This window comes from Verticillium nonalfalfae, assembly GCF_003724135.2.
Source record: "Verticillium nonalfalfae strain VnAa140/NRRL 66861 chromosome Unknown scaffold_69, whole genome shotgun sequence".
In the NCBI taxonomy this organism is placed as follows: domain Eukaryota; kingdom Fungi; phylum Ascomycota; class Sordariomycetes; order Glomerellales; family Plectosphaerellaceae; genus Verticillium; species Verticillium nonalfalfae.
In genome coordinates, this window is record NW_021167294.1 from 90,829 (window position 1) to 115,755 (window position 24,927).

Consider the following 24,927-nt stretch of genomic DNA (forward strand, 5'->3'; position numbering starts at 1 on the left):
GGTTTGGTACATCATGTTACATGCTAATACAAGAGTGGCCTACACCAGTTTTTTTACACCTCATTGTCGCTGAACTGGTCTGCAAACACCTCCTTGACCAGTTCCTTCTTGTTGATTTTTCCCATGGCATTTCTGGGAATGTGGTCCACAACCTTCAGGACCTGCGGGATCTTGTAGTTCGCCAGTCGTCCCCGCAACGCCCGTCTCATGTCCATAGGCGACCACGTCTTGCCCTCGGGCAGCGCCTCGTTGTCAAGGATGACGACAGCGCCGACTTTTTGCCCCCACTTGCCAGAAGGGACGGCGACCACAGCCGCCTCCGCAACCACGTCCAGCGTCAGCAGCTCACGCTCGACTTCGAGAGCGCTAACCTTCTCGCCGCCCGTCTTGATGATGTCGGCACTCTGACGGCCCTGAATAAAGTACATGTCCCCCTTTGCCCAGGGCTGGTCCGCGGCGCCGCCGCCGGCGCCCTCGACGGCCCGTCGCACGGCGACATCGCCCGTCTTGAACCAGGGCCCGCGGCCGTCGGGGTCGGTGACGAACTCCTTGGCGGTGGCGGTAGGGTTGCGCCAATATTCCTTGAAAATGGTCGGTCCGCGCAGCTGGATTTCGCCGGCGCGTTCGCGGCCCTCGGCATCGACGCGGTCGCCCTCGGGAATCACGGCGCCCGTGTCGGTGTCCACGAGGCGGGCCTCGACAGAGGGGAGCGGCCAGCCAACGGAGGCGTCGACGCGGTCAACGGGGGCGAGGCCACAGGAGAGGGCCATGCCGACCTCAGTCATGCCGTAACGCTCGAGTAAGACGTTGCCGCGCGAAAGGCGGCGCCAGGCCTCCTTGACCGGGGTCGGCAGGGCGGCGGAGCCGGATATGGCAAGGCGCATGTTCTGTGGGGAGACGGCTTCGCGGGTGGGCTCGACGAAAGCTTCGGGGAGAGACTTGTGGGAGGCAAGGAGGCGGGAGTAGACGGTGGGCACAACAGTGAAGAAAGTAACCTTTTCCTTCGCGGGGGACGTGGAAGCATTCGTAAAGGGCGCGGCGAGCCGGTTCCAGACAGCATCAGGGTTGAAGGGGAAGAGAAACTCGATGGTGCTGCCGGCAAAGAGGGGCGTCAGGAGAGCGTTAATGGTGCCGTGGATGTGGTGGAGAGGGAGGACGTGAAGCAGGTGATCCAGGGGGGTGTACTCCCAGGCCTCGATAAGAGACTTCGATTGCGCTGTCAGGACAGACTGGGGAAGCAAAACACCTTTCTACGGCTTGTTAGCCTGGCGAGACAGGAGATGGGTCTGTAGGTTTCCATACTGGTCTATTTGTCGTGCCAGAAGTATATAGCATCATGCCAGCATCGCCGGGGTCGGAGCCTTCGAGCTGGACTGTCTCATGTGCAGCGCCTCCCATGTGCTTTTGCAGTTCGAGTTGCGCTGGTTTTGACGCCAGTTCGGTGGCGAGCACATCGCGCGCTTTGGCAGAAAACTTGGGCGATGATACGAGTAGCGAGGCCTCGCTCTGGTTGAGGATATACTGGAGCTCGGCCGCAGGGAAAGCTGGCGAGAGAGGTACGGCTATCGATCGAGTGGCGAGAGCGGCGAGCAGGGTCACTGGGAAATGCGCCATGGTCAGTCTTTGATCGTCGCAGAGTACTTGTCTTGTTCTGCGCAATCTTACCTACGTAGTCATAGCTATTCTCTACAAGGAAAGCAATGCGCTCGCCATCCAGCGCCGGCTTCCCGGCTGCGGCCTGTAGTTCATCGCGTGTTCTGCGAACATCTCCCAAGAGCTCGCCGTATTGAAACCTCCTCCCAGACAATGAGTGGATGACAGCTGTTGAATGGGGGTCGTGACTTGCGATGGCCTCAAATATGGGGAGTTTCGGCAGGGTGGAGGCCATTCGGACTGATCGTCGTGGAGAGGCGACGGGTGGCAACGGTGTTATACAGGAAGGAGGGGACGAGAGAAGAAACCGACGACATTGCCGCCGCGCGACATGCGTCCAGGTTGATGACGAGAACATGGCGGGGGTGACCGCGGGATGGAGCATGCAATTCCAATTCGCATGGAAGTGTATCACAGCAGGGGAGGAGTGGATAGAAGAATCCCTATTCGGGCATTGAGCTGCATCGACGAGGTGGGACGGCGGCGGGCGAGTCGGCTCCTCGCTTTGCCATTAGGACTATACAATTGAAAGCCGAGGGCAAAGCGACGTCTGGAGGAGCTGGAATTGGTGCTGAGCTGGAGCTGGTGAACGAGGTGGAGGGGCAGCAGATGCAGAAGGGGTAAACAGGCCAGAGGAGAGATGGGCAGCAAGAGAGCACCGTACAGAAGCTCGCCCAAGGTACCTACCTCGTGCACAGCATGGTGATCCGAATTGATAACCTCCCGCCCCAGGCAGGAGAGCTCGAGCCCCATCTGCAGGTGCGGCGGCAGAACAGTGACCGCCCGGGCAAGCTCCCCGGGACGCAGACCGCTAAAGTGAACCAACTCACAGGCCCCCGCCCGCCTGCCGCTGGCACGACCCAGCTCAACGATACACACACACTGAAGCCCCTTCCGCCCCCGGGCCCTGACAAGCCCTGCATTGCCTGGCACACTGCGGCCGTGGAGCAAATAAGGAGCCCACCCTCCACCAGGCCCACCAGGGGTGTGTTGTCCAACCGGCGGCATCGGAGCTCACAACGCTGGGAATGACGTGTGGACCAGCACCCCACCAGCTACCGACCGGAAGGGACAACGCGCGCGTGCTTCCCCGCTGATTGGACCTCGTTCAAGGCACCAGCTGCACCTTGTGCGCCATGCTGCGACCCCGACATTCAGCGGTCAACACCTACACCGAACTTTCGGTGTCAACCCGTCCTTGCAAATTCTCTGCCGTCCCAGTAAACCCCGTCGTTTCCAGCTCTGAAAGGGCGGGATCGCTTGCTTGGGATCTCCTGTCAGGCCGACACACAGCTCCTAGTCCTTTGCACGCTGCGCAAGAAACCTGGACCTGGCTACTCGTGCTCGATATTTCTTCTTCGCGTACCTTGCCTACGCATCCCATCCCCCTCCTCTTCCTCCCCCCTTCTTCTTTCCCTTCCATCCTCCTTCTGCCATTATCCTTATGAGTTTCTTCCTCACTCCTCTGCTGGGACGGACTGTACGATCTGCTACCGCTATCGCCACCGCCGCTACCTCCTCCGTCTCCCAGACCGTCCCCGCCGTCGCCGTCCTCAACAACTCGGCCAGCAGACTCGCCGTCGCCGCTGCCGCCATCACCACGCCGGCCCATATCCCAACCTCAATGTTGCGAAGGTACGCCCTCGGTTTCTCCAGCGCCGCGAGGCCTCTATCCACCATGTCGTCTACCACACCGTTGGAAGACGCGATCCGCTCCAAGGTACGGACGGCACGACCCAAACACCCAACTCTTGTCTCGAGCTAGCGGGGTCCCCCCCCCCCCTAAGACTAACCTTGCACACCTCCCAGCTCACCGCAGCTTTCTCCCCTGCCACTCTTGAGATTCACAACGACTCCCACCTCCACTCCCACCACAAGGCCATGGTGGGGAACACATCCAAGGAAACCCACTTCAGGTAGGAGCGAACCCTTCCTCCCCCCCTCCCCCCCTTTACCAAGTAGTTGCATATTGGACCCCTACTGCAAATATCATGCGGCGTGCGGCTAACATCAGACGAAATTCCCAGGCTAGTCATCGTGTCCGACGCCTTTAAGACCAAGATGCAACCCGCCCGCCACCGCATGGTCTACGCGCTCCTCCGCGAGGAGCTCGGCCAGGAGAACGGCATCCACGCCCTCCAGCTCAAGACCCTGACGCCCGAGGAGGAGGAGCGTCACAGGGCTAAGGCTGCCGCCAAGGCCCAGGAGGCCGCCTCCGAAACCTGAGCTCTCCCAACAGGGGAAGAAGAGCAACTTGTTGATTTTGACGGCAATCTGGTTTGATGAAGGACACGGGGGATCCTTCTCGTCAGGGGAATTGGCGGTGACTGGGAGGGCGGAATCGGGCATGACGAAACAATACGAAATTGCACATGATACAACGGCGCAGGGCTATGATATCCTCTTCTTGGGGCCTTTCTTCTTCTTTTTTTCTCTCTCCTTATCTTCCCTCCTTTTTTTCATCTTTCTTCCTGTCTGGCTTCCTCTCTTTCTCGACTTCTGACACGGACAATTTGTGCAAAAAGAGCTCCCTACCCTGGTTCAATTTGGCAGAGACACAGACTGCAGTAAGATTAAGGCAAACAGATACGTTTTCGGGGGCTTAGATAACCGCTGCAAAGACTCCTCGGGGAGCAGGTTGTGCAACTCGCACTAGATCCAGGCTACACTTACACTGGCTGCCCAGGCAAAGCAAAAAAATAGACTTATCCGCTTTTTGGTTTTACGATGAATCGCCCACCGAGTAGAACACGTAGCAGTGGGAACGGGAGATTCACAAAGGGGGGTCTGTTAAGTAAAAAGCTGGTTGTCTGTCATGAGTAATGTCTGATTTCTGCTGCCATGCTTTCCAACGAGGGAGACGGAACTCCCGAGTTCATACGGAGGGGGTATCTTCATAACTAAATTTCGAGAAATTGTGCGCCCAACTTCTGGCAATTCCAGGCGTCTGCCGCAAGTTCCCTTGTCTCATCAAGAATGACTGGCCTTCGACCCCGCCATGCCCGGCAAACGCCCCGCGGCCTTCAGTTTCTCGAGTTTGAGCCGGTACTGCTCGGCTCGAGCCGACTGCTTCTTCTGTTTCGAAACCCCGCTCTCCTGAGTCAACGTTGGGAGGCGGGACGCTGAAGGGCGGCTGCTCGACGGGCGCGATCCGGACGCCACCTGCGTCTCTCTGGACCTCGCTGCTGAGTCCGCCGGCTTATTGGCGTGCGGCGTCTGTGGCCGTGCCTTTGTCCCGCGGGACGAGAAGCTGCGGGGCAGGGCGCGCGGCTTGGCAGCGACCGTCTGTGGTCGTTCGGGAGTTTCATGAGTCGGCAGTGGCTCCACGGCTCGATCCAGCCCACTCACCGTCGTCGTGTGGTGTCTCTGGGGCGGTAGGCTCTGCCGCGAGAGAGTTGCGCGTTGTGAAACGGGCGGGTTTGTCTGGCCTCTGCCATCCAGGGAATATCGGAGGGACGCCTTGCCCTTCGATCGGCTCGTGCTTGGCCCTCCGTCATCGACATGGTGGGCCTGCTGTGGAGGGGTAGCGGCCGCTATCAACCCTGGGCTACTTCGTCCAGGTATGTCTTCTGGGTACGGCGATCGACGACGGTCCCGCTGCCTTGGCGTGGACTTCGCAGCCACCGTTTTTTTGACACTTGAAATAATCACAACGTCTGCGGAAGGTGAGCGACAGTCACGGCTTGGACGAGCCGGCGTTTTTTCAACTCCAGACAGTGGGTTCTCGCTTGCCGAAACGTATGCTTCAGTTCCGGAGTCTGCCGACCGGTCTGAAATGAGTCTTCGCGGAAAGGGCGAGGGGGAGACATCGACGGCAACGTCAGATGTTCGCAAATTTCTCAGGACATCGCTGCTCGTCTTCACCGATGCGTCAACAGGCTGCTGCCCTATAGAAGGAGGCTCCAGAGGATCAACATCCATGAAGAATGATCGATCGCCAGCAGTCGTCATTGGTGTATGTGAATGAGACAGGCCCAGGGCTTCTCGGATGGCATTGTACTCATCGGGATACATTTTCAGCACCCGGTCGATATTGTCCTTGGTTAAAACGCCTTTCTGGTAAATCGGTTTGCTGACGTTGTCGACGTACCACTCCATGGCATACATGGGGCGAGATTCGTCGGTCTCAGAAACGTACTGGATGTAGTCGTCGCAGAAGACGCGCACAAAGTCATCGTACAAAAACACAGGGAGTCTCCTTTCGCGGCGGAGGCTTTTGAGGGAGACGCAGGCTCTAACGAAGTCTCCCAGGCTACCGTCGAACGACCGATACGCTGACTGGAACGTTTCGAGAGGCTCTAGCAGGAACCGCTCTCTGAAGTCGGGCCCGTCAGTGAATGAATCAGTCGTTGGCTGTGCTGAAAAGTCGTGGACTAGTTTGCCCGCAATGCTTGCAGACAAGACTTGATGTCGTTGATGTGTTTCCGTTTGCGCTCTTTCATAAGCTTCTTGGTTTGCTGTTGACGACAAGCCAGTAGTGCGCACTTGGGGGGTAGGTATCCCGGATGAACCTTGCCCGGCAGTGGATGGCAGATGTTGGCCCTGCATCACTTCCGTATTCGGAAATGTAGAGGTAATGATGCCTGCTGAAGAAGTTTGCCCGTGGTCATGCTCGATGCGCTTTGGCAGTTGTGTCTTGGCTACCGTCGCTGGTGTATCGCTGATCGTGGCAGAAGCGGGAACATCAGGGCCGTCACTGAATTGAAGAATCTTCCAGCGTTGTCTGGGTGGATTCGCGCTTTTGGCTTGTGTCCCGGCGGAAGCAGAAGTTAGCCGGCCGGCGCTGCCTTGTCCGCATGGAGGCGGCGTGTCCAGGACAATGCCTTGGGACGCGTTGATTCGCGCCGATATCTTGTTGATTGGAGGTGTGGCGTGGAGTAATGCCCCTGGTATTTCCATTTCCATGTCATCTTCATGGTCGAGGCTGCTGGGTGGGAATGAAGCAGGTGGCAGGTCCTGGTGCGCTCGTGTCAGAATGGGGCTTGACTGGACCTGAGCCTTTTCTGGTGACTCGAGCATTGTGTTGTTAGATTTTACGGGAGATGAAGTAGATCCCACGTCGAACAACGGCGCTTGTGTTTGGAAAACGGCATGCGGGTTCTCATTCGAGGCCGTGCTGGCAACCACCTGCCTTTCAAGCGTATTTGGTTTCGGGGACCGCCGTCTTCGGTACGAGGGTGATGAGGTTGGGAGAGGTACAGATCTAGCAGGAGATTCGGCCTGGCTCTGGCCGTCACTGCGGTCGACAGATTTTTGGGCTTTATGAACCTGTGGTGGAGGCGGACTTGGTGACCAGGATACACCCGACGCGTTGCTTTCTGCTTCACTGCCATCTTCCTCATCGATGTCGGGCTCTTTTGCTGACCCACCGCCAACCTTGTTCGCTTCGGCTGTGCTCTTAGGTGCCGAAGCGCCTGGCGATAGTGGCTTTTGCGCCCCAGGTGGCAGGACCCTGGAAGATTCGAAGTACCTTAGAGATTCCAGCACATGGGGAGGGATGTTGACCAAACCGATGTTGTTGCTCGCAGAGCTTTCCGCCCAAGCATCTGGCCGCTCCAAAAGTTCTTGTTGATCTTTGGGTATGCGAAAGAGGTTCATCGAGAGGGCCGGGCCTCGTTGCTTGCGTCCGGAGGAAGAAACTGGAGGTCGCGACGACGAGTGGGACCGGGAAGAGGCCATGATCCTGGAGCTGACTGGTTCAACCCCGAAGAAATGCTGAGCATCACGACTGATTCAACCAGCTTGGATGCTGTCGCTTGTCTGTTGAATTATCTTTTGGACCCTAATGCCAAACGATCGAATATGGAGATCGCTGGACGACACGATGGTTGGGCCAAGCTTTCGGTCGCGTCGCGTCTGGTGGACCCACTTTGTCCACTGTAACTGTTACCATGTCATGGGTATTTCGGGTGTCAGTATTGTCTGCCGTGTGGCTGATGACTGGGCTGAAGCCAAAGCGCCGCGGGGTTTATCTCTTGGTGCTCACCCCTCATGGCCCAAGCTTCCCATGACCTAAGCTCTGCAGAGCACGTTCCCTCCATCAGATTACTGGCCCATGACTCCCGGCCCACGCACCCGAAGGTGGTAGTGTCGTCGCTCCTGTAACCGGGGTTCGTTCAACCTGGCGGCTCAGGGATGCTGCTGCCTTGGTACATGTTCTTCGAGATCGATGCTGACAACAAGCCGCCACCACCCTGGCTCACAAAGCGACGCGAACACAGACTGAAGATCTTCGTCGCAGGTTAAGACAGCACAGAACACCAACTGACGGCCACATTCCACGAACAAGCGCCTCGTTTCTTTCGTCATCCTCATACCATCGAGAGACCAGGCATTGTCATTGTCTTGTACCTGAGTACTTAGATCACCGAATCTCACGACAGACCGCTTCGCGACGCTACCGCTCCTACGACTGGTCCATAAACAGGGAGTCGTCTGTTCTGCGATACACTCTCTCAGTTTCTTCGAGCACCTTGTCGCCATGAGAAATCAAACATGACCTCAACACGCTCGACCTTTTGACTGCCCGCGATCCAGTCGACATGGCTCCCAATAACAACCCCTCGTCGCCCGCCAGTTTGGCGTTGGCACTCCCCGACCTGAGACGGCCTCGACGCGACTCTGTGGCCTCGATATCGACTACTTCACAAGTCGACAAAGAGCAGCTAGCCCAAACCCTTAACAAGATACATAATTCTGCCAGTCAAAGTGACACCTTGACGACCTTCAACGACTTCGGTCCACCCCCATCTACCTTGCCGATTGCCGAAAATAAGGGACTCGCCGGGGACTTGGTCCAAAATGGCTTCAGTGGGCTGTACAACAGATTGAAGGAGGCTGTGGGAGGTGCTCCTTTGAGGATGCCGGACGTGGACGAGGACACCCCCAGTATTGCTTCCAAGAAAAGCTCGTCAACTACAAACACGGCTCCCAAACCAATAACGGCGTCACTTCACCGCGGCGAAACTGCCGGCACAAGCTCGAGTTCGGTCCTGCCATCCGATGGTCTCCTCACCAGCCTCTCTAGTTCTGGAGCCGTCCTGCCCGAAGCAGACAGTCCTCTACAGACTCCCATGTCTACTAAATCAACCGCCATGTCTGTCATGACGGCCTCTAGATCTACCACTTCGAGCAGACCCGCTGCTGTGAGCATGCCCAAAGCATCGGCTGTCACTGCAGTTACACCCGATGTCGCACCTGCTTCTGTGCACCGAGACCCTAGTCAGCAGACTGTTCGGTCAGAGGATACTCTTTTGCGGTCGTCTGGAAGACGTAGCATCAGCAAGTCGGATGCGCGTGGGCCGATATTCGCAGCAGAGAATGCCAGCCTTTATGAAGACTTCAAGGCCACCTCTGAGCGAGCGCAAAGCCAAAGTACCAATCGTTCACGAAAAGATGACGTGGTCAGCGTGGATGGCAGTGTTGACACACCTCTGAGCCCGACAAAATCCGTCACACCATCTCTGCCCTCTTTAAAGACTGACCTGCGCCACGTGCGAACTCCTTCTGGCGGCTCATTACTATCAGCCCCAAGGCGGCCCGCGGTGATCAATAGAATCACACGTTCTCGGTCTCCGGCCTATGCTCACTCGAGAACTTCTTCGATGGACCAGGGAACCGCAGAGCCCAGCCCAGTCAGCACCTCGGCGCACACCCCGATATACCATGAATCATTTTCTCACGAGTCGAGGCCTCAACAGATGAGATCTGGGGCCATGCGCATTCCTGGTACGACAAGAAATGAGGGAGCTCCAGAAGAGGTCAATACGAAACTCGGATTGATGCGAAAGCAGATTCTGAGCAAAGAATTCTGGATGGCCGACGAGACCTGCAAGGAATGTTACTCTTGCCAGCAGCCGTTTTCTGCATTTCGGAGAAAGCATCATTGTCGAGTTTGCGGTTTCATCTTTGACTCGAAATGCACATCGATCATTTCAGCCCAAATGTTTGCCATGTCGGGGACTTTGAGGCTCTGCAAACCATGTCTCAAGGTACTCAACCAAGTCGAAGACAGTGCCTCGGACGACTCAGGGGACGACTCTTTCTTGCCTGCCATCTTCCGTCCGAACCATGCCAAGGCTGAGGCCGAGGTGACAGAAGTCGATGTGGAAGGCGAAGAGACAAGCTTTGCTGGTAGGATGGAGGATCTCGACGATGCCAGATCTATATCAACGCCAATGATGGCCATCCCAGCGACCAGAAGGATTGGAATCGACGATTCGAATCGGAGATCAGCCATCCTGGAAATCGACGCCCCGCAACTCAGTAGACCCAGCTCCTCCCGATCTCTCAAGTCACTCAATGCAGCAAGGCCTCAATCATCAGGTCTGGGCCACCGAAGACACCACTCGAGACAAAATTTCTGGTCGAGATTCAAGCCCATTCCGGACAATACTGCTCCTTTCCGCAAGGACGTTAACGAGGAGATGACGCGCAAACAGAAGTATCCGGCATTTCACGAAGACAACATTATCGACCCAGAACTGGCAGATTACATGTCAGACGAATCAAGTGGAGACGAGCAAATGAGCATGTTCGCAACCATGTCGAACAGCGATCTGCAACCTTCAAGCTTTGATCGGGAGAAGAGCAACTTTGGCTCGTTCATCGGCGCGACTAGAAAGCATCGCTTCCGAGGAGGAGAGAAAAGTCTCAGCGGCATCAGCTTCACCAGTCGCGGCGGCCCCGACGATACCGGTCTTGGCAGTCTTGCTGGTCATATACGATCATCTCGCCGGCGCAATCTCAGCAACGTGAGCGGCAACGTACATTATCTTCGCTCCCCGAGACCAAAATCATCCGCGCTCAAAGGACCTACTATATCTAATGATACTATTTTCTCGCCAGAGAATCCAGCGATCGAGGCAACAAAGCTCACTCGTAGCGACTCGATGCAGGAAGAAGATAAGGAACCGCAGGTTGAGCTCAACTCTTCCAGCATGCTGCATGTGAGAAAGTTACTCCATCAACTTTTGGAAGATTCTAAAGTACCCAACGCCTCTGCTTGGGAGAAGGCACTGATTCCTATTCTGCTTCAATGCACTGACGATGTTGTGCCTGATATTCGCGCCGGCGATGACATGGACATCCGCCACTACGTCAAGCTCAAAAAGATTCCTGGCGGCAAACCAGGAGATACCAGTTATGTATCTGGCGTCATATTCACCAAGAACTTGGCCCTCAAAAGCATGCCACGCCGGATTGTCAATCCACGCATCGTTATTGTGTCCTTCGCAATCGAGTATCAGCGCCATCACCAACATTTCATGAGCTTACAGCCTGTTATCGAGCAAGAAAAAGAGTATCTGAGAGTTGTGGTAAACCGCATCATCAACTTGCGACCTGATGTGCTGTTGTGCGAGAAGGGCGTTTCAGGTGTTGCTTTGCAATATCTAGCCGAAGCCAATATTGCCGTGGCCTACAATGTCAAGCCATCTGTCACATCGGCCGTGTCAAGATGTGCCGAGACCGACATCATCACTTCTCTCGATCGCTTGGCCCTTCAGAACCAGGCCGGCCGATCAGCTGGTTTTGAAGTGAAGACCTATGTCAATAAAAGCTATCCTGGGAAAAAAAAGACCTACATCTTCCTCTCGGGTTGCGCCGAACAGCTGGGGTGCACGATAGCCTTGCGCGGAGACTCAACTCAAGTCCTCGCCAGGATGAAGAAGATTACCGAGTTCATGGTATATGTGGTTTACAACCTGAAGCTCGAAACGTGTCTCATGCGGGATGAATTCATTCAGTTGCCATCAGAGGGCGAGCTCCCGTCCCTACAATCATCTATTCGTCCGCAAACCGATGACAGCTCAAGATCAATGAGCATGTCAGGCGAGACGGGCCGACTTGGATCGACTGCATCCCAGACATCCCCAATGGAGTCTGAGCCGCCGTCGCAGACAAGTCAGAGTGTTTCTTTTACCGGATCAGCAGGAACGCACTCTGATCAAACGGAAGAGCAGCGACCGGCGGAGCCCGTACGGACTGTCTCTCTCCATGCCTCGCATGTTGCCACTGAAGCTGCCGACACGCACGTACCTGAGGACGTCCCAATGCCGACCTATTACAGCGATATGGTAGCCAGATACGAAACCAAGATCCTATCTGCTTCCCCTTTTGTACGATTTGCGCAGCCACACTTGTTGATGAAGGCGCGAGAACAAGAGCGGAGGCTAGTGTATCTCAAGCGTCTACGGGACCAAGACGTCATTGAGGAACAGGCAGATTCTGAGAAGAGATCACAGAAGTTTCAGCTCATCAAGCCTGAGATGGTCCATGAAATCGGCCAGAAGGCGCCTCGGCAGATTATGGAGGTACTTCATGCCGTTCACGATGCTGAGTACGACAAGGCGCTTCACAACTACCAGACACAGACACGACAATGGGAGAATTACATCCAAGGGAACCTTGATTTATTCGATCCTTATTCTCACCAGAACATTGTTGTCCTGTACTCTGTCATCTGCACCGAGACAAAGATTCCGTGTGCTGAGCCTGGACTAATTGCCATTGCGTTTTACGACGAGCACATGGACCAAAGTGGCAGCATGGATCCTGACTGTACTCTGGGTCAGTATATTGAAGATCTATGTCTCAGCAAAGACTCGATCTGTACGTCGAATGGTTGTGACCGCAAAATGACTGAGCATCATCGGACTTATGTCCACGATGAATCACGCATCACAGTCTTCATCGAGCCCGCAGCCACAAAGCCAAAATTCGTGACTGACGACATCACGATGTGGAGTTACTGCAAGGTATGCAAGAGGGACTCTCCTACGATGCCCATGTCAGACAGCACATGGAAGTACTCTTTCGGGAAATACCTGGAGCTCCTTTTTTGGAGCAAGGGTCTCAAACTTCACGAGAACACAGAGTGTTTCCACGACCACCACCGCGACCACATCAGGCTCTTCCAGTTCCGCGAGACCTGGGTCCGGATCCATTATGACCCCATTGACTTGCTGGAGATTATCGTACCTCGAGCCCGAATCACTTGGAAAGTCGACAACGACTTAAAGTTGAAGAACCAAATCTTCAGTAAGATCGAGTCCAGGTGGATTCGTTTCATGACATCTGTCAAAGTCCGAATCAAGACAATTAGGGTCGATAGTGTCTTGCCAGAAAAGGCCGAATCCTGCAGGATCGAGGTCGACAGGCTCACGAAAAAAGCTCAAGACGACCAGGTTGCCGTGATTCGACGGCTTCAAGATGCTTATGTCAACTCAAAGTATTATGAAGTCATCCCCTTCAATCCGATCGTGAGGGAGATGCTTGAATATGCCGGAGAATGGGATACTGCGTTCAATCAATTCGAGGCCGATTTCTTGGCCGATAAGGACTTGCGGCAGTTGACGATGCTGCAGCTGAAGAAAATCTTCACAGACAATGAATCAAAAGAGTCCGTTGCGTCAACTGAAGGGAGCATATCGACTGTCGACACCGGAGAGCCTCCGTCACAGACGTTTTCGGACACCGACGACAAGACCACGCAGCCAACAGACTTCAGCGACCCTAGTCTGGGCGGAAGTACTGACTTGGCAGATGACAATGCCGCCGAGAAGGCTCAACAGGAAGATCTTGATGCGCCAACCGAGCAAGTTTTGGAAAGAGTCGAGCCCCTCGACCTGGCAACACCGACATCCCCATCCACGACAAGGCCACCCCTCTCCACAATGGGCACAAATACCGATACGACCCCTTCAGCAGAGCCAGCCAAGGAGGTGGCTCCGACGGAGTCATTTGCGACCGGCTTTGCTAACCATGTCCAGCTTGACAACCAGCCCGGTGGTGTCTCTCTTTCCGAGAAGATTGAGCAGTTGAGACGTGAACACCAGGCTCTGGGTGCAGAGACGCCAACGTCTGATCATATCCCCGAGACCCCCCGGGCGGACCGCGGATCATCCCGTAGAGCGGGAATGGCAGTGTCACCGCCCATGATTCGAGCAGCTTCACAGCCCATCCACACTTTGAAAAAGGTGCAGTCAGGCATTGGGAAGTCGATGCTTCAAAAAGATCCTAAAACACTGGCTGAAGCTTCTGAAACGGAATCTTCTTTCAAGGTCGACAAGAAGCTCTCTGAGCGACTAGGCCTGGGAGGTGTGCGAGGCCACAAGAAGACTTCTCAATCGTCAATCCCCCGATTCGTTCACAAGAAGAAGGAATCCAAGGTTTTTGCCATTGCCAAGCATTTCGAGCAACTCAGTCGCGAGTTCGAGAAAGAAAGAATTCGAGAAGACAAGAAGAAGCGCGCTGCACGTCAGCCACGTGCCTTCCTACCACGCACATCGACCAAGCCCATTGTAGAGGTTTATGACGATGTTGACGATGCCGTGCAGGAGCTTGAGCCGTCAGACTACGAGGGCCCAGACGAAGGTGGCCACGATTTCGAGAGCAGCGCAACGACGCCCATGCTCAGGACTGCGCAGACGGCACCTGTGACGCCAGCCGCAAGGTTGGACGTATCAGAGCCCTCGCTAGAGAAGACGCCTCCAGTTCCACATGATGATGGGCACACTGGTGGCGAGACGGACGACACTGGCACTGTCAATCACAGTGTAGGGGGATCCGATGAAGAGTGCGGAGGAAGTGACAATGAGCGAAGCCTGGACGACATTCTACCTGACGTTAAAGAGCTGGCAGATGCTCTAGAGCCCAGCACAGACATTCCCCTCGAATTGCCCAAGCACCAGAAGAAGAGTCTGATGAAGCTCCTCACCAACTTCTGGGCCGAACGCTCTGCAAGTGGCTGGCCGATTCTCGATTATCCCGTCAACCCTAGCGATCACATTTTCATCGACTCAGATGTAATTGTTAGAGAAGACGAACCCAGCTCTGTCATTGCTTTTGCAATGAGCTCGGATGACTATCTAGGCAAGCTCGCCGATATCCGCAAGCAATGGCAGATCGCCATTCAGAAGGGCTACGAGGCAGGCAGTACTGATGCCAAGTCATCGGGCATATCGGACACAGGCGGAGAGTTTGTCGAGGCCGACCTGGAGAAAAGCCTGCTCAGGGCCACGGGCACGCATCTGAAGTACCAGTTCAAGGAAGGTACGGCTACGATGATGTGCAAGATTTTCTACGCCGAACAGTTTGATGCATTGCGGCGCAAGTGCGGCGCGTCAGATCGCATCGTTGAGTCGTTGTCTCGCTGCCTCAAGTGGGATTCAAAGGGTGGCAAGACGAAATCTGTGTTTCTCAAGACGCTTGACGACCGCCTCGTGTGTAAGGCTCTGTCCCCAATCGAAACGGCAGCATTCCTCCGGTTTGCGCCAGCGTACTTCGGCATCATGGCAGAAGCGCTCTTCCACGATCTACCTTCGGTCATTGCAAAGATGCTGGGATTCTTCCAGATCATCATCAAGAACCCAGTGACAGGTGTCGAGATCAAGTTGGACCTGCTGGTCATGGAAAACCTGTTCTATGACCGCGCGCCGAGTCGGATCTTTGATCTCAAGGGGTCCATGCGCAACCGCAAAATTCAATCGACAGGCGAGCAGAACGAGGTCCTGCTGGACGAGAACATGGTTGAGTTCATATACGAATCACCCCTGTTCGCGCGAGAGCACTCGAAGAAACTACTCCGCGCGTCAGTGTGGAACGACACTTTGTTCCTTGCGCGGCAGAACGTCATGGACTACTCGCTGATGGTTGCCGTTGACGAGGTCAAGAAGGAACTCGTCGTCGGCATTATCGACTGCATCCGCACGTATACCTGGGACAAGAAATTGGAGAGTTGGATCAAGGACCGCGGGTTCGTGGGTGGAGGACGGAATCGTCCCACTGTGACGAGTCCGAAGGAATACAAATCGCGATTCCGAGAGGCCATGGCGAGGTATGTCGACCCGACGGCTCAGTCATGATCTGGCGTGTTAACTGGTGATACAGGTACATCTTGCAAGCACCCAACTGCTGGCACCAGTTTGGGGCACCGCATCTGGCCAACACGGTCCGGCCACGGTTTGAGAACGACGGCAACCCAGAGTAGGAACTGACTGGTGGCCCTGATGATGACCGGAGAATGGGTGGGAGGCTGTTGGCGGCACACATCGCGGCCAGCGACGAGTTATTTCAGTGAAGGCGTTTAGCATAGCAAATGGACTGGCGGTTAGGTACAGGGCATCGGCGGCGTGGGAGTTGGACCTGGACAAGAGTAACGTTGCTCACAATGGTAACTGTGGCAGCCATACGTAATTCTGTCATTTCAGCTGTTTGATGAAGACTATGATCCATGACTATGACTTTTTTTTCGAGAGAAGTCGGCTCTCCAGAGCTCACTTGCTTAATAAAGAGCACGTTGATTCCCGGTATTTGTATTGACCAGATTTGCGAAGATAGTCAGGGCGTCTCTATGATGGAGGTTGCTTGGAGGCAGCCCCCTTTCAGCCTGTGGTTGTTGGTCGTTGACAGGCACAGCCGATGGAGAGAAGGGACCCACTAAAGTTGAACCTCAACTTCAACCTCACTCCATCATCACATCTATCCCACCAAACCGAAATACCCACAGTCCTTCGAGCCCCTGCGCGCTCTTTCCCTTCTCGGTCTGTCTCGTATTTTCAGAAGCGCCTCATGTCAGTGGATCTCAACTGGGAGACCCTCACGTCGGGCCCGGACGGCGAGGCGCTCGCGCTTCGCATCCGCGATTTCATCCACGAGAAGTTCCAAGCAGTCCAGCTGCCGCGCTTCATCAAGTCAGTGACGGTTCACGACTTTGAGTTCGGCTCCATACCGCCGAAACTCGAGCTCAAAGACATCACCGACCCTTTACCAGACTTTTACGAGGAGAATGAAGATTATGACGACGACGATTCAGACGATGGCCAGGACAATGATGCAGCGGAGGAGCTGAGAGCGGCGGCGGCAAGGAGGCATCAACATCAGCACGAGAGCCACCAGCGCGACGGCAGCGCGCATCTTCCTTCGAGGTTCCACAACCACGGCGCGAGCTCACCTTCGCGGGGCCTCATGGCTGGCGACCTCACGAGCCCCTTTCTCGGCGTTTCGACACCAGGCATTCTCAGCGGCGCCTCCAATCTGCATTACTTTCAAAGCCACCTCGGCTCCGGCTGGTCAGGCACCCACACACCACTGGCCGCCGTCGCTGGAGGTGGCAACAGCTGGATGGACGCCTCGGCCGTCTCCTCGCCAGGGCCCTCCCCGCTCCGCGGCACCCCGACCTACCCCAGCCATAGCCGCAACCCATCCCAGTCCTCCGTCCTGTCCGACATGGCGCCGGCCTTTGCCCCGCTGACGCCGCAGAACCCCCATCCTCTGTCGTCCGCAAATCACTTCCTGCGCGAGAAGTCGTCCGTCTCGACCCTGGCACCCACATCCGTCGGCACGTCCCGACCCCCGACGCGCGACCCTGCCTGCGCCATCGACGAAGAGGGCGACGACGGGACCAACGGCCAGCAGGAGCAGCAGCCCTCGCCGCCGTCAGGCGAGGGCGACGACCCGCCGCCTCGCTTCCGCGAGCCCCGGCCCGACGACCTGCAGGCCGTCTTCCGCATCCGCTACGCCGGCGACGTGCGGCTGCGCCTCACGGCCGAGATCCTGCTCGACTACCCGATGCCCAGCTTTGTCGGGATCCCCGTGCAGCTCTCCGTCACGGGGCTGACCTTTGACGGCGTGGGCGTCACGGCGCACATACGCAAGCGACTGCACTTTTGCTTCCTGAGCCCCGAGGACGCCATCACGGCCGTGGGGCTGCCGGAGGATGATGATGACGACGATGACGAAGACGACGACCACGGGCAGGCCGCGCGCGGCGCGGCGGGCGAGAAGAGACGATTCGGGGGTCTATTGCAAGAGATACGGGTCGAGAGCGAGATTGGGCTGCGCGAGAGCGGCAAGCAGAGCCTCAAGAACGTGGGCAAGGTGGAGAGGTTTGTGCTGGAGCAGGTGAGGAGGATATTCGAGAACGAGTTCGTGTATCCCAGCTTCTGGACCTTTCTCGTCTAGGCCGCCCCCGTGGTCACGCATGCAGCGTTCGATTCGTCGAGACACAGAACCAGCATGTATGGGACAGATACGCTCAGTGGACTGATGGAGAAATGGAGGGCGCAATTGACATGGTCCACGCCGCCGTGCCCGCTCTATGTAGCTATCTATGTCAGGGTGCTCTTGAAGCCCTGGTACGCCTGCTGAATATCCATCTCAATCTCGCGCGCCTGCGCGTCGCTCAGCTCGTCGGTGGCCTTCATCTGATTCAGCGTGATGAGCCACTGGACAATCTTGCCGCGGTTGTCAAAGTCGCGGTCGGTGACCTTGTTGACGGACTGGATGACGTCGGAGAGCAGCGGGTGGAGCTGGTCCTTGCTCAACAGGCCGAGCTTGACGGCATCGAGGAAGGTGATGAACTCCTGCGTCGCCTCAAGAATGAGGGCGCCGCTCGTCGTGTTGCCGGGCGCCGGGGCCTGCGCGGGTGCCGAGCCAGAGGAGGCGGTCACGGTCGTCGAGGGCATGCCGACACGAATGCGCTCTGTTGCGCGGGGGACTTCGAGCTGCAAAGAGGAGAAACAAGACACGTCAGCCGTGTTTTTTTCCTTCGTAGAGGGACGACCAGCATGAGACAGGGGGCAGGAGAGTCAGGGTAGGCATACATCCCACTCGGCCTTGAATTCTTCGAGCCCGACGAAAGCAGTGGCGACCGTCTCGTCGGTCAGGATGGACTTGTACTGTTTCAGCGAGCGTTCGCAAATCTCCGTGTAGTCGGCCTCGGGGACGGCATCTTTGAGGAAGGCCTTTTCGAGCTCGTCGAGGGTGACGATGATGCTGAAGATCTCGGCGAGGGAGTCTTGAAGGTCGCGCTCGGCGCGTGTCTCGGTCAGCTTGACTTCCTGGGAGACGTTAGACGTTAGACGTTAGACGTTAGATTCATCGCGACTGGTCCAGACTCGGCCCAGAGGAAGCTTGGCCGTTTTGGAGGGGGGACACATACCTCATCGAGGTTGATTGTGGCAGAGAGGGTGGTATTCGGGATGTAGCTATGCGGCGTCGGCGCATAGGCTTGCCGGGGGTTCATGTTTGCGGCTCGAGTTGTATCCTCAGGCGCGTCATGGTGAGGTGGCCGAAGAAGAGAAGCTCGGTTTGATGACCCTCAATGGTGTCTCGGGGTTGCTGGTGCTGGTACTGGTACTGCTGCCTGGGCACGCCAGGTGTGGACTGAAGGAGGGGGGGGGGGAGATCTTGGATGTTGGTCGCACCAACGTCACGAGGGGCAGCGAGGAGGAGCACAGCTCCAGCGGCTTTCCAGAGCACTGGACCGCTGAGGCCACTGAGAGGAGTGACCCCGCCTGCGCCGAGCTCAGAGCTCGAAGGCCCGCACGCGCGCTTATCGTTATCGATAAGTTCATGTTCGTCCAAACCGAGCCGACGCCCAAAAAGAGGCTCCTTATCGTTATCGCGAAGAAAAAAAATGAACTTGGTCCGCTGCTTGTCCCGCCAATTGCCTAGACAGCCAGCTTCGATCGACTCCATCGACCGTCGCAGCTCGAACACGACCACCACACTTCGAGCAAGCACCAGTCGCCCATCATGCCTCCCTCGAAGAAGAAGCTCAAGGCCACGAAAAAGTTCGAGAAGAACCACCTCTCCGGCGTCCTGAAGAAACGCAAGGAGGACGCAAAGGTCAAGCAGCGGTACGCTCTCCAGGCGAAAAAGGCTGGCAAGAAGACGAGGGAAGATGCGAGCTTCTTCAAAGGCCCCAAGGAGGAGGGTGCCCCCAAGCCCCATTCGAACAAGAAGGATGCCAACGTCAGCGCCATGAGCGTCGACGACTTCTTCAAGGGCGGCTTTGAGGACATTATCGACAAGGCGCCCAAGGGCGGCAAGCTGGGCAAGAGGAAACGCGATGCGCCCAACGGCAAGGCCAAGGCGCCCAAGGCCGACGACGATGACGAGGAGCAGGCCGGCTCCGAGGACGAGGGCATGTCTGACATGTCCCTGGAGGACCAGCCCGTCGTCAGCGACAGCGAGGATGGTGCTGACGACAGCGACATGGAGCTGGACGCCGAGGACGGCGAGATGAGCAAAAAGGCCATGGACGACCTCGCTAAGAAGGATCCTTCGTTTTACAAGTTCCTCAAGGAGCACGACCCCGAGGCCCTCGACTTTGACGAGAACGCCGACATGGCCGAGATTGACGACCTGAGCGCCGGCAGCGACGCCTCCGATGACGACCAGCCCAAGAAGAAGCGTAAGAAGGACAGCAAGAAGAAGAAGAACAAGAAGGATGAGTCTGAAGACGACGAGGCGACAGCAGCTGACAACGAGCTCACGCGCGAAATGGTTGCCAAGTGGAAGGAGCTCATTGTCGAGAAGAAGTCGTTGCGTGCTGCTCGTCAGGTCGTCTTGGCCTTCAAGTGCGCCGCGCATCTGAACGAGGACGATGCCGAGGATGGCAAAAACAACCGCTACACCATCAACAGCCCCCAGGTCTTTCACGACATTCTCATCGTCGCCCTGCGCCAGATCCCCGAGGTCATCGCCCACCACCTGCCCTCGAAGGAGTCGGCTGCCGGCAAGGTCTACGTTTCCACCGAGACGAAGAAGTTCCAGACGCTGTCCATCATGCTCAAGACGTACACAGCCTCCATCATCCACCTCCTCGGCACTCTGTCCGACGACGCGACCCTCAAGCTGACGATTGGTGCTCTCGAGCCCCTTCTCCCCTACCTGCTCTCCTTCCGCAAGCTGCTCAAGGCGCTCATCAAGTGCATCGTCAACTTCTGGGCGCGGCCCGCCTCCTCCGAGGCTACGCGGATTACCGCCTTCCTCGTGCTACGCAAGCTCATGGTCATCGGCGATGCCGGCCTCCGCGAGGTCGTCCTCAAGGCCGTCTACCAGGGTCTCGTTCAAGGCTCCCGGGTCACCAACGCCAACACCATTCAGGGCATTAACCTCATGAAGAACTCTGCGGCCGAGCTCTGGGGCATCGACCAAAACGTCGGCTACACGACGGCCTTTACCTTTATCCGCCAGCTCGCCATTCACCTCCGCAACAGCATCGTGAACAACAAGGACGCCGCCTTCAAGGTCGTCTACAACTGGCAGTACACGCACTCGCTCGACTTCTGGTCCACCATGCTCGCCCAGCACTGCACGCCGCTGACCGAGGCCGAGGCCGGCAAGCCGTCGCAGCTCAAGCTCCTCGTCTACCCCCTCGTCCAGGTGACCCTGGGCGCCACACGCCTCATCCCGACCGCCACCTTCTTCCCTCTCCGCTTCCACCTCATCCGCTCGCTGCTGCGCATCTCGCGCGCCACCAACACGTACATTCCGCTGGCCGCTCCCATCCTCGAGGTCCTCGAGTCGGCCGAGATGAAGCGCGCCCCCAAGGCGGCGTCGCTCAAGCCGCTCGACTTCCGCGTCGCCTTCAAGGCGCCCAAGGCCTACCTCCGCACGCGCGTCTACCAGGACGGCGTCGGCGAGCAGGTCGTCGAGCTGTTTGCCGAATTCTTCGCGCTCTGGGCCAAGAACATTGCCTTCCCCGAGATGGCCCTCCCCGTCGTCATCCAGCTCAAACGCTGGCTCAAGCAGGCACGCCGCGGCGACAAGGGCGCCAGCTCGAAGAAGTCCCAGCGCGGCAACCAGAACGGCAAGCTCGGCAGCGCCATTGTGCTGCTCGTGCAGAAGATCGAGGCCAATGCCAAGTTCATCGAGCAGCGCCGCGCCCAGGTCGACTTTGCGCCCAAGGACCGCGCCCAGGTCGACAACTTCCTGCGGGACCTCGAGTGGGAGAAGACGCCGATCGGGGCGTTTGTCGCCGTGCAGCGCAAGCTGCGGGCGGAGAAGCTCAAGATGATGGAGGAGGCGAGGCGGGAGGATGATAGGCGGAGGAAAGAGGAGAGGGGTGATGTTGACGAGCCCGAGGAAGAGGAGGAGGAGGAGGATGAGGAGGAGTATGCGGATGAGCTGATGGACGAGGATGAGGAGGACGAGGACGATGAGTAGGCTTGATTCTCCACGAGGATGTATCGTTTAGATGTCTTGTTCCCGGTATACCTCTGGCGTTTAATCGTGTACCTTTTTTTCATCACGCTGTTCGTAACGTGGGCTGATGTTGGCATAACGCGATGGAGCTATGAAGCTATCGACTGTTCATGTGAAGCCACTCATAGGGTCTCGTTTGACATTATGCACTTGGTTGGCTCGTTGAATCATCAGCCAGCTGCCAGCAACGACTCGTTATGCCTCCAGCATTCACCACCGGTTATTTTGGCCCGTGATACTGCTGGAGACGGCAGTGTTGCACCGCCAGCATCAGGGGTGTCACATGCTGTAGGGCCCCTGGGGATCCGCCTAAATTTACCTACTTTTAGCGCCGTGTTAAGGCTGTGGTCACAGCCTCTGGCCCTCGTCATTGCCGTGACGTAGGAAGGGTAGCTGCCGCATGCTGCGCCGCAGCTCGAATGGGAAGGCAAGGCTGCCTCTCTCACATCAACCAACAGTCACTGGAGACAAACAGCCTGGCCTTATATCCCGCACATCATCTCCTGCCTGCCACTCTATCTCAACAGCTACCTTTCTGGAAACTTCAAGTAGCAGATCAGTCTGGTGTACAAACCAGTCTCCGAGCGCCTGGCACATAGCAGCACCCACCATGGCACCTCTGGCTGCGGATCCCCGCCAGATCCTGGTCGTCCTCGATGACACCAGGCGGCGCGAATTCTACACGCTGATTGAAGATATTATGAAACTCATGAGATCAGAGATAGACCCCACCGGCGATGATCGACATGATGGAGGTTGGCCGTCGGTCGCCCAGTGGGAGCAGCAGCAAAAGCAGCGCAAGCTGGCAGGCCGGCACGCATCGGAGCTCTCCTCCATCCGACAAGACGCCCTCGAGCACTTTGGCGACTGGCGCCGGGGGATTCTGAAGAAGCTCAAAGAGATCACGTCCGCCAAGGAGGACAAGAAGGTGCTCGAGGCCCGCAAAAAGCGCCAGGACGAGGTCGCCAAGATGAAGGCCGCGTCGTCTGGCGACGAAGAAGGCCTCATCACCCTCGGCGACACGGAGAATTCGTCCACGACAAACGCCAAGGACGTGGCCACATTTCAGAAGCACTACCAGCCGGTGCCGACGAACCTCGCCGCCCTGCCTGTCGAGGACAGGCGCGAGCTGCTGAGCTCGATGCTGCTGGTCGTGCTGTCGACGGGCAACTACGCGGCCCACTCGCGCGTGCTTGTTCTGCACCTTGCGTCATCCTTTGGGCTTCCTCTCGCCGTGCTCATCACGGAGGAGACAGAGATTGCCAAGTATCTCGTCGAAGCCTCTACCGCCAAGGGCGAGGACGGAACCAGCAGCAAGAGCGCCGCTGCGGCATCGGCCATGTCTGGCGAGGCTGAGGCGACGAAGCGGCGTCAGGACAACCAGTCCTCTCGTTTTTGGAAAGTCGGTCTGGCGTCCGTGGCTGGCGCGGCCGTCATCGGTGTCACGGGTGGTCTCGCAGCCCCTGCCGTCGCGGGGGTGATCGGCGGGATCATGGGCAGCGTTGGGCTCGGCGGTGTGGCGTCCTTCCTGGGCATTTTCTGGGCCAACGGTGCGCTCGTCGGTGCTCTATTTGGTGCCTACGGGGCCAAGATGACGGGTGAGATGATGGATCAGTACGCCAAGGAGGTGGAGGACTTCCGCTTCTTGCCCCTCAAGGAGGAATACGGACAGGATGCGAAAGAGGCGACATCGGACGAGAAGAAGACGCGCCGCCTGAGAGTCACGATCGGCATCAACGGATGGCTCGAGAATGAAGCAGCCGTAACGAAGCCATGGAAGGTCCTGGGCGACGAGTCGGAGGTCTTCGCACTGCGATATGAGATGAAGGCTCTCATTGCTTTGGGTGCCTCGCTTGAGGACCTGGTCAAGAGCTACGCCTGGAAGTACGTCAAGCTGGAGATCCTCAAGAACACGGTTCTCGTGTCGCTTTCGGCCGTCCTCTGGCCTGCCTACCTTCTCGGCACAGCCTCCAACATTGACAACCCTTATAACCTTGCGCGCAATCGTTCTGAAAAGGCAGGCCGTGTCCTCGCGGATGCCCTCATCAACCGCGCGCAGGGCGAGCGGCCTGTCACCCTGATCGGATACTCTCTGGGAGCCCGCGCCATTCACTCGTGCCTCAAGACGCTGGCCCAGCGACGGGCCTTTGGTCTTGTCGACTCGGTCGTGCTCATCGGCGCCCCAACGCCGTCCGACACGGAGCAGTGGCAGGTTCTCCGTACCGTGGTCGCGGGCCGCATCTTCAACGTCTACTCGGAGAACGACTACATCCTGGGCTTCATGTACCGCGCCACATCGCTGCAACTCGGCGTCGCGGGCCTCCAGCCCATCGAGGGCGTCGACGGCCTCGAGAACTTGGATCTCAGCAAAGACGTGGCGGGCCACCTCCGCTACCCAGACCTGATCGCGCAGGTCTTGACCAAGTGCGGCTTCCCCGACGTCAAGGACGGCGAGGGCGAGATTGAGCGAGACGAAGACATTGAGCGCGCCAAGCAGGCGCAGCCGGATGACATGCCTGAGGAGGCACGCGCCATCCAGGGCGAAAAGCCGAAGACTGGTGGTGGTGGTGGTGGTGGTGGTGGTGAGCAGGATGCGAAGGAGGACGAGCCGTCGCCCCCTCTGCCTCCGAGGAGGAAGGCCGAGACGGGCGCCGGCGGGGCGACCTCGCCGCCTCCGTGGGCTTCAGACAGGAAAGAAGACCCTCTCAACTTGGGCACGGCAGGGATGAAACACGTGGAGCCACTCGCGGAGCAGGACTTGCCCGAGCGGCCCAAGCCTTGATTTTTGGCGATGGAGACATACATATTGGGGTGACAGGGGGCATGACCGATGACATGTATATATATATATATATATATATATATATATGCCTATCTTGCTTACCCCGGGTAAGCTCAGGGTTCATGATCGAGGAAAGTTCCGGCAAATGAGATGATGCACTATTGAATCTGCCCATCTCATTCAAAGTGATGGTCTACGTACAATATGGTGAAGGCCCGAGGCCAATCTCTACATCGGAGCACAGTCTCGACCCTCACTCCAGCCCACGATGGTGGCTAGTGATCCCCTGTCTACTAAGTAAGGTCATGGCATGACAAACACTCGTCCTGGGCCGACTACTCTCATTGACAGGGAGAACCAACGCGCGCTCCGGACGTGGCGTGCTGCAGGGTCCATAGAAAACCACAGGCTAATTCAGTTGTTGCGGTGCCAGGTGGGAAGGGGAGGGCGGGTAGGCAACGTGGTTGGTCGCCAGCAGTCTTGCGGTCTGGAGCGAA

The 24,927-nt window shown here is 57.2% G+C and overlaps 8 protein-coding genes across 8 annotated transcripts; 5 read left to right on the forward strand and 3 right to left on the reverse strand.

Annotated features, from left to right (window-relative positions):
* Window positions 1-53: 53 nt before the first annotated feature.
* On the reverse strand, window positions 54-1,888 carry D7B24_008019 (uncharacterized protein; the record flags this gene model as incomplete). Its single annotated transcript, XM_028642118.1, has 3 exons — window positions 54-1,250; window positions 1,303-1,598; window positions 1,666-1,888. 3 exons carry the CDS (start codon window positions 1,886-1,888, stop codon window positions 54-56), a joined length of 1,716 nt encoding a protein of 571 aa, XP_028493980.1.
* A 1,209-nt stretch (window positions 1,889-3,097) lies between these two features.
* D7B24_008020 (uncharacterized protein) lies at window positions 3,098-3,879 on the forward strand (the record flags this gene model as incomplete). The annotated part of the gene is made up of 3 exons (XM_028642119.1): window positions 3,098-3,373; window positions 3,463-3,569; window positions 3,681-3,879. The coding sequence occupies 3 exons, from the start codon at window positions 3,098-3,100 to the stop codon at window positions 3,877-3,879; spliced, it is 582 nt and encodes a 193-aa protein (XP_028493981.1).
* Window positions 3,880-4,623: 744 nt separating this feature from the next.
* On the reverse strand, window positions 4,624-7,332 carry D7B24_008021 (uncharacterized protein; the record flags this gene model as incomplete). Its single annotated transcript, XM_028642120.1, has 1 exon — window positions 4,624-7,332. The coding sequence occupies one exon, from the start codon at window positions 7,330-7,332 to the stop codon at window positions 4,624-4,626; it is 2,709 nt and encodes a 902-aa protein (XP_028493982.1).
* A 2,273-nt stretch (window positions 7,333-9,605) lies between these two features.
* On the forward strand, window positions 9,606-15,643 carry FAB1 (1-phosphatidylinositol-3-phosphate 5-kinase; the record flags this gene model as incomplete). Its single annotated transcript, XM_028642121.1, has 2 exons — window positions 9,606-15,490; window positions 15,544-15,643. The coding sequence occupies 2 exons, from the start codon at window positions 9,606-9,608 to the stop codon at window positions 15,641-15,643; spliced, it is 5,985 nt and encodes a 1,994-aa protein (XP_028493983.1).
* Window positions 15,644-16,074: 431 nt separating this feature from the next.
* MDM12 (Mitochondrial distribution and morphology protein 12) lies at window positions 16,075-17,616 on the forward strand (the record flags this gene model as incomplete). The annotated part of the gene is made up of 1 exon (XM_028642122.1): window positions 16,075-17,616. One exon carries the CDS (start codon window positions 16,075-16,077, stop codon window positions 17,614-17,616), a length of 1,542 nt encoding a protein of 513 aa, XP_028493984.1.
* Window positions 17,617-17,762: 146 nt separating this feature from the next.
* On the reverse strand, window positions 17,763-18,679 carry VPS28 (Vacuolar protein-sorting-associated protein 28; the record flags this gene model as incomplete). The annotated part of the gene is made up of 3 exons (XM_028642123.1): window positions 17,763-18,158; window positions 18,258-18,494; window positions 18,596-18,679. The coding sequence occupies 3 exons, from the start codon at window positions 18,677-18,679 to the stop codon at window positions 17,763-17,765; spliced, it is 717 nt and encodes a 238-aa protein (XP_028493985.1).
* Window positions 18,680-19,191: 512 nt separating this feature from the next.
* On the forward strand, window positions 19,192-21,609 carry NOC2 (Nucleolar Complex 2 protein; the record flags this gene model as incomplete). Its single annotated transcript, XM_028642124.1, has 1 exon — window positions 19,192-21,609. The coding sequence occupies one exon, from the start codon at window positions 19,192-19,194 to the stop codon at window positions 21,607-21,609; it is 2,418 nt and encodes an 805-aa protein (XP_028493986.1).
* Window positions 21,610-22,258: 649 nt separating this feature from the next.
* On the forward strand, window positions 22,259-24,430 carry D7B24_008026 (uncharacterized protein; the record flags this gene model as incomplete). Its single annotated transcript, XM_028642125.1, has 1 exon — window positions 22,259-24,430. One exon carries the CDS (start codon window positions 22,259-22,261, stop codon window positions 24,428-24,430), a length of 2,172 nt encoding a protein of 723 aa, XP_028493987.1.
* Between the last annotated feature and the right edge of the window lie 497 nt (window positions 24,431-24,927).